This window comes from Corvus moneduloides, chromosome 7 (assembly GCF_009650955.1).
Source record: "Corvus moneduloides isolate bCorMon1 chromosome 7, bCorMon1.pri, whole genome shotgun sequence".
NCBI classification, from domain to species: domain Eukaryota; kingdom Metazoa; phylum Chordata; class Aves; order Passeriformes; family Corvidae; genus Corvus; species Corvus moneduloides.
The window spans coordinates 2670465-2683017 of record NC_045482.1 but is presented as its reverse complement, the minus strand read 5'-3'; the positions used below and the strand labels follow the sequence as shown (position 1 = coordinate 2683017).

Genomic DNA, 12553 nt, shown 5'->3' with positions numbered 1-12553 from the left:
GCTGTTTCTCAACAAACATACAATTATTACGTGATTCATTGTGTAACAGGAAGGAGCATGCAGAGGGAAGCAGTTCCATTGAGTTTTGTAAATCAGTTGTTTTCCCAGGGGTTAAAAGAGCCAAAGCTCTGTGAAGAGGGATCCCTCTGCTCTCATCCACCTGAATACAGGGCACATCCTGAAACCACTGCATGCTGCCAGGAAGGGGTGCTCAGCTCGACGTGCTGAGCACCCACAGAAAGCGACAGGATGGATCCTCTTCATCAGAAGACTAAAGAAAAGATTGGAGGAGGTACAGCCTCATCTTTGAATTCCCTCTCTCCCCAAATGTCTGAATCAAAGGCTTTAACTGAGGCTTCATTTGCTCCTCGGGCCACCCCTCTGAAGCCAGTTTTGCTCCACACCCAAAGCCCTGTGAGCTCACCGTGGTCGCAGAGGCATCGTGGGCTGCGGCACTGGTTTGACAGACATGGGGCTGCTGAGATCATTCAGTGCAGTAATTGATTAGGGCTGTTAGACTACCAAGTTTTGAGATTTCAAATACTGAGGGATTTGATCCCCAAAAGGAAATAATAATAATAATAATAAAGTCTGTTACACTTTCTGACTAAGCAGCACAGTCAGCATTGCATTACATGGCATTAAATTATTCCTCGAGTCTCGATAGCAGGAACATCTGCTGGTGTTAGACATGGCATTTTTAATTAAAGGCAGCAGCAGAGAAGCCTGTGGTTCATTGGTTCTGCTTTCACCGTGAGAATTGCTAAATCCAAAGGGCACTTGTAGAAAAGATTTGGTCAGAGCACAAGCTCTGGACCCAGCGCTGCAGAAGCACAAGCGGAAAAGCAACAGAGGTGACAGGTAATTTCCACCTGCATCTCTGGGCCCAGCGCCCGGCAGGAGATCTCTGTCAATGCCCACATGGATCAAAACCGTGGGGGATTTTACAAAATTTAAATTACCCTTCTGATTTGACCAGAAAAGGGATTTCCCGCAGAAAGACAAGTAACAGAGAACAGCGAAACATGAGAAAACCCTGTGCCCAGCCAGGGACCATGTTCACACCTTTGCTGCAGTGACTGCTGATGCTCCCCTCTCCAGTGCTGGGGTGCACAGATGGATGGCACAGACACTCCATTCCAAGTGGTGCCCCCCTAGAGCTTTAACTACCAAAGGAAATGAGGTTTGAACAGGGAATAATTTGCATCCCCCATCACCTGCCCTACCAGAACTCTGGCTTTAAGCAGATCAAACAAGACCAAAGATCCCCATCAGTCCTGGGATTTGAGGGATTTCAGCATGGCTGGAAAGTGCCCAAAGCCCTTGGCAGGGTGGATACATCCAAGACAGAGCCAACCAAAAAACAGCCTTCTCGCCTTCTTCCAGCTACAAGGCAGTCCCACTAACCTGGGTCAGGCTAGGCAGTCTGCTTTGATGGGACCCAAGTTTTCTTTAATAAAATCTGAGTTTAAATCTGCTTGCAAAATGCCAGGTCCTGACTCAACTGTGTGGATGGGCAGAGATGAGGAGCAGAGGAAAGTTCTTGTCTCAGGCTGTGGATGTCAGAAGTGTCAGCCCCATGGACATGTGTGGCTGCCTTCCCGTTGGCACTGAGGGGGCCAGGATTTCCCTCGGCAAGCCCCACAGATGGTGTTTGTTTGCTCAGCCACCATAAAAAAGGAAAATATTTGGTGCAATCTGCTAGCAGACAGAGACAGACATATGGTCGGTGTGAGGCAAGCCTGGATGCTCCGGGAAAACACTGTCAGGGCTCTGCAGTGGCTTTTAAATGTTGGGTTGTCTTTGAGTTGAGTGGGATACAAGTCCAAGGAAATGGCTGAAGAACCTGGGTGCAGGTTCTTGAACCCTCTTATTAGCCCTCCTCTAATTAATCTTATTATACTATCCCTATTGTGCTAGAGTTATTATAATAAACCCAGTTTTAATTTATGCAAACCTCAGCTCTGGCTCAGTGCTTGGAGAAATTCACCCTGGTCTGATGTCTGTTCATCTGGCACTCACAAAACACAGGTTAAAAACGACAGAGACCATTAAAGGCAATTACTTGCGGGTTTGGACCCGTTGGAGTCAAAGTGCAGGTGCAACATTGCTTTTGTTCTTTGTACCTGTGAGTGTTTTTAAATGTATCATTGCAGCTTCAAGTCTAAGGGAAATCTTTGGGCCACCCCAAAAAATCAAATCCTTTTTATTTCCCTTCAGTTACATTTTAAAAATGCAAACCAGAATTGTTTCCCAGATATCAAGGCCTATTTCTTATTCAGGATTAACCTCCAGCTAAAGCAGCACTGGTGACCTCCATGAGGTTGGTCAGGGATCTCCGTGCCCTCAGTCAGCGCTCAGCACCTCCAGTTATAAAGCAGGATAAAGCAGATAACCAGGATTGTGGACTGACTTTGGGAAGAAATTTGCTGTTGATTTTGATGAAATTGTTGATTTCTTAGCAACTTTAAAAAATTCAAGTTATTTTGAGTGCTAGAGCAGACCCCCCAGCTACACCTGAGTGTTTGAGGGCAGAGACAGATGCTGTGCCCAAGCATCAAGATGCGGATCCCTGGGCAGTGAAGCTGTGTCACCACCAAATTTAGAAATTATCTATGGAGAGGGATGGAGCCAGTATGGCATGAGCTCCACACCCAAAACACCAGGTTGGTGTCCTTCCAGCCTTGCTCTGGTGCATGAATGTCTCAGCCCCACCTTTGAGCCTGAATAAAGTCAAATCAGGGGGAAGACATAATACACCAGCAAGTAGTACAGCTGGCATTTCTGGAGAATATGAAATATGTGGGTAATGCTCCCTTAATTTTAAATAAAATGCTCCTTCCCTGCTAAGCCTTCCTTCCAAAGGCAGGAGCAGCAGGCTCCAGCATCCCACAAAACCCATGCCTGGTGCTTTTTCAATGTGAAAGCCAGAGCTGAGCTGCAGATAAAAAAATAAGGAAACCCGTGGAATTACTGCTGAGATCCATGGATGCAATGCAGTAGGTGGGAAGTGCCAGCACAGGGGCTGGAAGGAGGGCTGGGGGTGGCAAAACAGGTCCAACACCTCCTAGTCTTGCTTCCCCCTCAGTGCTGATTTACTGTGTCATCACAAGAGAGATTTTGTTGGGCTGCAGCTTGGCCTGAACTGTTGGCAATCCCTCACATGCAGAGCTCCCAGAGCGTTTCCCTGACTTGCTTCCTAGCTGGAGGAGACTAAGGAACAAAAGACACAGCACATCTGTATGTGTTTACAAGTAAAGGTATGTATTTTGTAAATAGGTGAGGATATTCTTTTTTCCATACTAATCCATACTAAATCCAAATTAACATGATAGCGGTTCCTGATGATTTATGTTGTTATAATAAATAACAGCAACTGCACGGCACTTAGCTGATGATTAATGGTCCTTATTTACAGTGTGTTCAGCTCAGGTCTGCAGTTTACACTTGCAAACATCAAAGGAGAGTTCAGCTTTCCTTCTCCCCTGTATTTTGAGGCCACGTCGTAAATCCTGTACGAGCAGCCTTGGCAGCTGCATTTTAATCCACAAATAGGATTGCTATAAACTTCCAGAAGAAACAGTGGTCTGACCCGTGAGCCATGGGGGCTGTTTCCCTTTGGCCTGGGAGCAGTCTGGCTTCTCCAGCCTCTGCAGGGAAGAGAGCCAAACCATTACAGTGGATGACACCATTGCACCCTCCCCTCTGGGTTATCAGGGTCTGTCACTCAAATGTACCATGCTGAAAGCACAACCCCTATTTTTGTGCTCTGGTTTTCCTACAATCTGTCCTCTTGATCCATCTCTGAGGGAAGCAGGATGGTTTGTGAGCTCCCCTGCACTCCCAGAGCCAGCGCACATCCCCAGCCCTGCACCCACACTGCCCCATCCTGCTGCTGGGACCCCCAGCCCTGAGCCATCCAAACCCTTTGGACAGGCTCCTTTTTCCTGCCCCACTCTGCAAATAGGCCCATGGGGATGGGAAAGCCCTGGCACAGACCCTCCTGTTTTCACTGGATGAGTGCTGAGCACCTCTGCATGTCACAGCCTGGGTGGATGGGAAAACAGCTTCCCACATCCTAAGGTGATTTCAAGGACTGATATAGCCACATAGGCCGGAGTGCTCCCTTACACAGCCCAAGCCAGCTCACCCTGCCTTAAGCCAGAGCTCAAAAATGCCAAAGGGGGTGGGAGGGAAGTACAACACAGCAGCTCTGATTTATCAGGATGAGGCTGGTGAGTAATACAGAAACTTCGAAGTCCTGGGGGGACACTTGCCTCTCCCATTTCACTTGACAGGAGAAGCAGTGCTCTATTATTCACAGGGGCACTATATTAGTATCATATACGAGCTGATTTCAAGCCCTGAAATCACCCCATGGAGGATATTCACAGTGGAAAAATAACCCCTATAACATCCAGACTCTCCAAGGGAGCCGTGAAGGTTTTTTGCTCTCATGGGTCACTGACACTCACCCAGTAATGACATTTTCCTGTCGGCCGGCACAGTTATGTCGTTCTGGCACATGGGATTTCTGGAATGGTTGAAATATGAACTCGGTCTGAAGCTGCATCCCTCTGCTCTGCTACCCTACTGTCAGGGAAGGCAGGGCAGCAGGCACGGAGCAAACCATCCCGTTCCTCCTCAAACACCTCCACCCCTGCAGGCGTCTGGGGGCCCAGCTCTAGCTCTAGGACCTTTAAAGGTTGCACATGCTTGTACACTGCCTGGTCTTCAGCCCAGATCCTCCCAGTGAAGGTCCCCATTGCTGCAATATCATGGTATTCCCTAATCCTGCCCAATTTCACACATCCCAGTTTATGACCTGACCCCGAGGAGCAGGAGCCTCCCTCAAAGCCAGGGTGGTTTATAACAAACATCCCAGCTTTGCCTTTGCTGCCATCCACTCATGTGTGGCAAAGAGCTGATTATGGGGGGAAAAAAGCCACTTGCTGAGTCTGTAATGAGGATGGTCAAATGCTGATGTCGCAGGAAGCAGGTGAAAGGAGAGGCCTCACTGCCCAAGCCCTGGTATATTCAGGAGGGCATTATCGCAGTGTGAGCACCAGCCCAGGAGGAAACGCTCCCTTTGCGGCTCTGCGCTCCTTGGAGAGGCTTTAATAATTTCTGGGGAGGCTCTGAAGGCTCATAAAAACAGTGAATAAAGGAGTCAGGCTGAGCAAGTGCTTTCTTCCTTTTTATGGCAAGCCTGGAGCTGCCCTTGTCTGGCTGATCAAATTCCCCGGGTTCCTGGAGCAGAACGGATTCAGCAGCACCGCAGCTGCTTTGTGGTGATGGATGGGAATGATTATAATTGTTAATGTGATTAAGCCTATGGTCTCAACTTTTGTTCACTTTACTGACGTTGAAGGTACTTAAAGAAACACTGAGGAGGAGCATGTGAAGATGGATGAAGCACCTGCTTCATGCACCTCTCCGAATTGATCCTAGGGTGCAGTGTGGTGCAAGGTGATGCGAGTTTGCATTAAAATGGGGTACCTGGGTTATTGACACACGCCAGCCCTCAGGCTTCAGTGGGCAAAGGAGAGTCTCCTTCAGCTTTATTTTGTCTCTTAGACAGGATTTTAAATAAGAACCTGGGGGAGCAAGGCATGGTTGCACAGCCTGCTGCTGTCCAGAGCAGCCTGACTACAGGCTTTGACAGGGACTTCAACTAAGGCTCCAGACCAAGGACCATGCTCCAGACCAAGGACCATACTCCAGACTCACAGCCACTGCATCTGGCTGCTTTGGGACTGGCATTATGCTCAAGGTTAAAGGTGGGGAGGTATTTTGAGTTCTTTTACCTCATGTAACTCTACAGAGATGGCTGAGGGACATCTGGAAGTGCTCTGGTGTTTCTAGCAATTCTTAATGTTTGCATTTTTAATTTTTTAATGAGTTTTCATATCAAAGTCAACTCCAGTGCTTTAACTTTCACAGTTCTTGGAGGCAGGGCACGTTCTGGCACCGCAAGAGGGAAATGTCACGTACAAAAAAAGTGTGAGAAACTCTTACCTTTTAGAAGCACCTGGATCTTAATTGTTTTCCAGCAATTGTCTGTTGGAGAAAACTGCTCTTACACAGCTGAAAAAGGTTTTTTGTGTTTCTCCTCTGCCTTGCTTCCAGGCCAGGCTGGGCCACCCCCGAAGCTCTTCCCCAGGGGAGGAGCAGGCCACTCTTGGTGATGCAAACCCACGTGTAACTCCTCTGGGGCCCCACGGATATGGGTCACCAAGCAGGCTTCAGCTCTGTGCTGATGGCTCTCGCAGCACGTGTCTGTTTGAAACTGCACTGGTGTAATTAAAGGTACGTTACTAATTGGATGTGCAACCCTAAGGGGACTCCTTTAATTGCATTTCAATCTGGTTGGTATCATTTTAACTTAAATTCATTGCTGTCTTGTGCAGGAATAACCCAGCTGGGTCTGGTTATGGAGAGGCAGATCATCCTGCTTCCTTCTCCCTGTCACACGCTGGATGTGCTTCAATTTTTTTGTCTCTGGCTGGGAAACAGGCAGTGCACACTCAAGCAGAGGGCTGGGCAAAAACCCTTCAGCTGGCAGCCAGAACATGGAGAATAGAGGGCTGAGAGTTCACCTTGACCTGCTAATGGAGGTAAGAGCCTCAATTATTACCCTGTCTTCACCTGGATTTCATCTCATGTGCATCACCATAAATTGTCGTGGCCGTCCTTTGTTTTTCCTTTGTCAGTGAAGACCTGACCTCTTTCTAAGAGATGCTTCATTTCTACCCAACATGCTGGTCTAGTGAAAGACTCACTGCTTAAAACTGAAGTACCTCCATTACTTTGGAGCCTGGGGAGATGGTGGGATTGTTGCTTTGAGCCTTACAGCTCATGGGAATGCTACCATTTACTTGTCTCACCCCCGGCACAGGGCCCTCAGGATTGCTCTCCCTAGTGAAGGTCTTGTTTCCAGAAGTGCCCTCCAGCAGCAGTGAGCAATGAAGTGGGGGCTGCACCCCCCAGGATGAGCACTTGGGAGAGGGGACTGGTTCCAAGTGTTGCTCCATGGGTTGCAGGCCCAAGGATCTGTGTCCTTCATCCCAGGCTCAACCAGTGTGACTCTTCCATTCTGGCACGTGCCAGCATCCAGGTGCCGCAGGTTGTACCATGATGTGGGGCAGCCTCCGGTCCCAGAACTCTGATACTCCCTGGGGTGATCTTGTGCATTCTGCAGATATTTTTAGGAGTCTGGTCTGGCCCAAAAAGGGCTGCACTCCCCTGTCTGCTCCCCATCATGCTCCCTGCTTCCCACTGCTGTGTATGTGAGTAGCATGAGGAGCAGAGCCAACAGCAAGTGCTGGCTGTGTCCCTTACTAATGTTGCTCTTATTATTTTACAGCCATCTTCCTTCTTTCCATCCTCTCCCTGAACAACTAAATTAATTAGAGTGATTTTTTTTTTTTTATTTAAATACTGCCATGGAATAATAATTCTGGTGAATTCAACTTTTTTGTCATTCCCCACTGCTGCTTTTCTGTGTTGTGCTCAGTTTTAATATGCTGTTGATACTTTGTTAGAGCTATGCAAGATCACAGCTGTTGTCCGCAAAAAAAAAAGAGTAAAATCATACTATGTGCTGTTGCCATCCAAAACCCATTTTTCTTTCTCCACCAGCTCACAAAATAACCCTTCCCCTATTAAGTGAAGAGACAGATATTTTTCTTGGCTTGTAAAAAGCCAAAAACCCTCACAGCAGCTTCAGTGAAGCTGCAGCAATGGAAGAAAGCTGAAGCTCCTACAACAGCCTAGAGCCCCATACTGAGCCTGTTAGGAGGGTGGATCCTGCAAATTCTGGATCTCAGGAGTGACTCCTCACAAGCTGCAGGTCTGTGGGCATCACCAGCTCCTGAGCTTTACTAGTCACTGAATTTTGTTTACCTGGATGTGTTCATTTGACTGTAAAAATGTTTTCTGAACTGACCCAGTAACAAAACCACTCCTGTAGCTCTCATGAAAGGACCAAAAAATCCCGTTAGAGACCTTGAATTTATATTTGCAATATTTTACTTAACACTAGCTCCTCTGGACAGTTCCTCAGCCCCTGCCAGACCCTTTCTGATCCTGCAAAGCCAACCCTCAGTGGCTATGTGCACGGAGAGAGAAGCTAAGCAAGGATCAGGCTGGAGCAGCACCGTGCTCTCATCAACAGCACAGAGTGATAAATGAAGGAGAGCCAGGATGGAGATTTGAATCATTGTCTCCAAGTCCACAGCTCCAATTACAAACATGCCTTCAATCAGCCTTGCAATGCACACAACTAATTCTGAAATTCCTCCTTGACTCCCTGTCCCTGTTTAGTGCCTGCACTGCCTCTCCCGTGTGTGTGTGATGTGCCAGAGCATTTTAAATGAAGCCGGGGTGAGCCCGTTCCAATTAACGCACCGGGGCCGTGTGGCCGCGCTGGAAGGGCTCAGCCTGGCACTGCTGCCTCCAGGAGGGCTACTGGGGTGACGGAGGCGAGACTGCATTAAAGGAGGAAGATGAGAAGTTTGTTTCCCCTGGACTGCAGCACTCATCTCTGGCTCCTGGAGAGGTGATGTGCTGTGGTACGCAGTGCTCGAGGGGCAGCAATCTCAGCTCCCTGCTCAGGCCAGAGGAAGGAGGCAGCTTGGTGGCTCATTTTGAAAGCAGAGTCATGTAAAGCCAACATTTCTGAGCGGATTCAGAGAGGGCTGGCAGTGGGGGCATCCACTACTACACCCACAGGTGAGGATGGAGGAGTGACCCCATCCTTCTCCTGCCCTGCAGACCCTACTCAAAACCTTTCAGATTCTTATCAGTGGTTTCTCAGTCAGTGCTCCATATTCCTGGCCACCCCTGCAACCTTCTCAGGGAGACCAAGAGGTGATGAGAGGCATGGAGCTGGTATTCAGAGGCAGGAGAGTACTGCCTTCCAAGATTTTTGCCTTGGAATTGAGCTTGGAGCGTGTCCTACCTCCAAAAGGGACAGGATGAATCTGAGGCTCTGCAGGGAATGGGGATGTTTGTAATGCAGCACGAAAGGTAATTCAGCCCCTGGTGACGTTATATACAACCTCCTTGCCAGATGCTTCAAGCCCCTAAACAGTTGTAACTGCTTCTCCACGGGCCTCAGTTAAATTCCCCCCAGGATATAAACTCTGGCTTGCTTGGACCAATACCCACAGCCTTGATTGCAGGAGCAGATGGTTTATTTTTACCTGCGAGTGAGAGCGGGGAGCATGTATCATGGCCGTGACACATTTCACATGGAGCAGATGTTTCTATTAATGCCAGAATTGGGTGGAAATTCAAAGGATGCTTTTTGCTTTTTTTCCCCCTCAAAACTCTGTTTCACACAATTAAATTGCAACTTAATGAAGTATTCCAATGAATCACTTCCTTTTTTTTTTTTTCCTGTTTGATTAGTAGGCTCTAAAGGAACAAAAGAATAGTTTTGTATCAGTCTCCCTCAATTACATGTAAAGTACATCTGGACAGAGTCTGGAGATCCATCTTTCACTGGCAGTTGCAAAGCCATCGACATAATAAAATAATACTCTGATTGGTATTACAAGGCTGCATTTAAATCATTGGCATTCATGCTCCGAGTCCTTTGCAGGGAGCACAAGCCCTCCATTAGAGAAAAGCTTAATTTTATACTGTGATCTGTGTAAGATGTGCAATGAAAATGAGAAAAAAGAGCTTTTGCAGAGCTGGAGACATAATAATAGAAGCTACAATGGCTGTCTGGGCAGCTTTTTCAGTTACTTATAAACTGCAGGTGTCAAATGCATTCTGGAAAGAAGCTGAACCCCAGTTTTAATTACAGTCAGCAGGTTGAGGCATAATTCAAAGCTCAATAATACTTTCAATCCATAATAAAACTCCTCCTGCTATCAGTAAGAAGTTTACACCAACACCGAGGAGAGGATGTGACCTCCTTGCAGCAGCTAAACTTTGAACTTCAGTATCCCACTGAATATCAAGGGTGTTTGGGATTTCACAAAGTACCTATTCCTTGCACAATTTTCTCAGCGAACCTGGGCATCACATAGGAGCTGACCTAGTCAAACTCATGATCCGGGTAAGAAAGATGTGTCGTTGAAGCTTTCATCAAAGGCTCCTTTGACTCAAATTAGTTTTGTGAGAAGGCAAAAAAAAAAAAAAAAAGGGAAAAAGAAACCACCTGGCTGGAATTGTGTAGGTGAACCCAGGCACGTTGTATGGGCCACCCCAGGTCTCACAAGGTAAGGCTTTATCTGCAATCTCTTTTACCAGCAACAGCAAGTTTATTGAGCTCAGAGTTTAAGTTCATTTTGTGCTTGAATGTACGTCAGTGCCCTGACCCAAACCCGAGTCTTTGGGCCCTTATGCTGATACATATAATAAAGAATCATATTAAACTATTCTATCTATTAATCATTCTGGGGGAGGAGAGCAGGATGTGTGTGGTGGTGTGCTGAACTCAGCTGCTGGGGGCTGCTCTCAGAGGTGGGCAGAGCACTCCTTTAAAGCCAGCAGGCAGAGTCTTTGAAGCAGGAGCTAATGATGCCTTGTTATGTGGGAAAACACAGCTCCGGAGTCACGGGGGCAGCCAGCATGTGGGGTTGAGGAGGAAGGTCACTGCAGAGGACACAGAGAGGCAGAGCTGCTGGAGATGGAGGGTTTATGAGCAAGGGAGATGCTCCTTGCTTCTGCTGTGCTCAGGGAAATACAATCTTAGGAAGCAAAGAGCTTCTTCTTGTCAGAGCATTCAACCAACAGACCTGCCCTGTACCACTCCTCGGCTATACCCGAGCAGCCCTGAACTCCAGCCAGAAGGAGAAAGGGGCTCGTGGGGGAATCATCTTCCACTGGGTACCAGGAGCCAGGAACTGCCTGGGACCAGAGGACTCACTCGAGGAGTTACACAGAGCTGGAATAAGCTACAGGAACAAACCAAAACCACTGGAAGCACTAACATTTAAAATAGTTATATTTGTCCTGACATAACCAGATAAGCTCTATGTCGTTACCAAAGGTGGCCCCCAGCAGTGGCCTTTGCGACTGTCAGTATGGAACACCTACTCCCTCACAACCCCCTGTGAGGAGGGGCAAGGCCACCAGCCCCATCTCCCCAGGGGGGAGCCTGTCAAAACTGAGCCACTTTCACTCAGTCACCCAGGAAGTCTTGCTGAGCAGGAAGTGGAGCGTGGCTTTTCCTCTGCAGCCGGGGGCTGCTTTGTGGTCAAACACCCTGCACTGCCCACAGCTCCTCTGCTCCAGCACAGCCACATCTGCTGTAAACAAACGGCCACGAGCAGCAGGTGATGTTATCTAAATCCTCACAGCTATTACAGTGATCATAAAACAAGAACTGGGGGGGGAAAAGAACCAGTGGAAAGACCAATCTGATTTGTAACCAAGTGCCAGTCTCAAACACCTACCATGTTCCTAGTGACAAATTAAGTGCATATCAAAAAACAAAACACTTTAAGAAAATGGGACTGCTTATCCCCATCACCCTAAAATCATTGAAAACAGGGTTGGAGGGGCTGTCAGGTCTTTTCCCCAGATTCTATGATCCTGTGTGGGTGGATCCCTTCAATAGATGGAGCTTATGGTGCTAGCTTGGCTGCTTGTGTCAGAGCTGTCCAGCGTCACATCAGGGCCTGCATCCGTGCCATCGGGATCTGCTTGATCTTTAGCAAAGTTGATGAAAACCTAGAAGTTTAAAGGAAAACACTCAGTATGTGACAGCATAAATAATTTATGATATGGATGAATATGAAAAAGGCATGGCTGTTCATTTGACTGTGAGTCTGGAGAGCGCACTCAGGGATGGATTCACGCTGAATTTGAGAATTGCAAATTGTTGGGCTTCTATGGGCTAACGTAAATAAATGGATGTGCACTCCTGTCCTGCGGAATCGACACCCGGGACCCGAAGGCAGACATTCCTGCACGGAACCTAATTGTCCTGCAGCTCAGGTTCCCGAGGCACCAGCGAGGCAATGCCCATGCAGTGACTCATTTCGATCCCACTGTAATACAGTCCTGTTATTACTTCATAAACCCATCTGTCTCTGTGTAATTGACATCTGTGCACGCACAACTGCAGAGTGTAGAGAGAGGTGTATAAAATCACATGTAACAGCCTTCCTTTCAACAGCAGCTAATGAATACAGAAAGGATTCTTACCAGAACACTCCCTGCAATCATATTTGCATATTCAAAAATCTGAGCTGTCCTCCCACAAAACCTGAGCTGGGGCTTCTTGAGCTTTGCCCGCCTGTTTCTCTCACAACCACTGCCCCTTATTGAAACAGCACTGAGGAACTCCCCTCCCAGACTGCTGTGTCACAATCCATAGCACTACAGGGCTGCAGCTCTGCTCCTCTCTCTGGGACCAACCTAATATTCCAGGTGCTGATGCTGAACAGGGTGATTTCTTCTGGATAGTCCTTGTGGCAATCCCTTCAGCTGATGTGCTCCCTACAAGATTTTGTTGCCAGTGGGAACATTCTTCCAAGGGAAAATGGAATGAACCCCAAAGCTAAGTTTGGAGTAATGCTAAATGAACTTC

At 47.7% G+C, this 12553-nt stretch overlaps 1 protein-coding gene across 2 annotated transcripts in view; it reads right to left on the bottom strand.

Moving 5' to 3' along the window:
• Window positions 1-9373: 9373 nt before the first annotated feature.
• The window catches only part of ABCA12 (ATP binding cassette subfamily A member 12), a 104327-nt gene continuing 101147 nt past the window's right edge, over window positions 9374-12553 (bottom strand). For both annotated transcript variants that reach the window (XM_032114071.1, XM_032114070.1), the window contains exon 54: window positions 9374-11691. In XM_032114071.1, coding sequence (XP_031969962.1) covers window positions 11572-11691 — 120 coding nt within the window. In that variant the 3' untranslated portion in view covers window positions 9374-11571. The remainder of the gene's footprint in view (window positions 11692-12553) is intronic.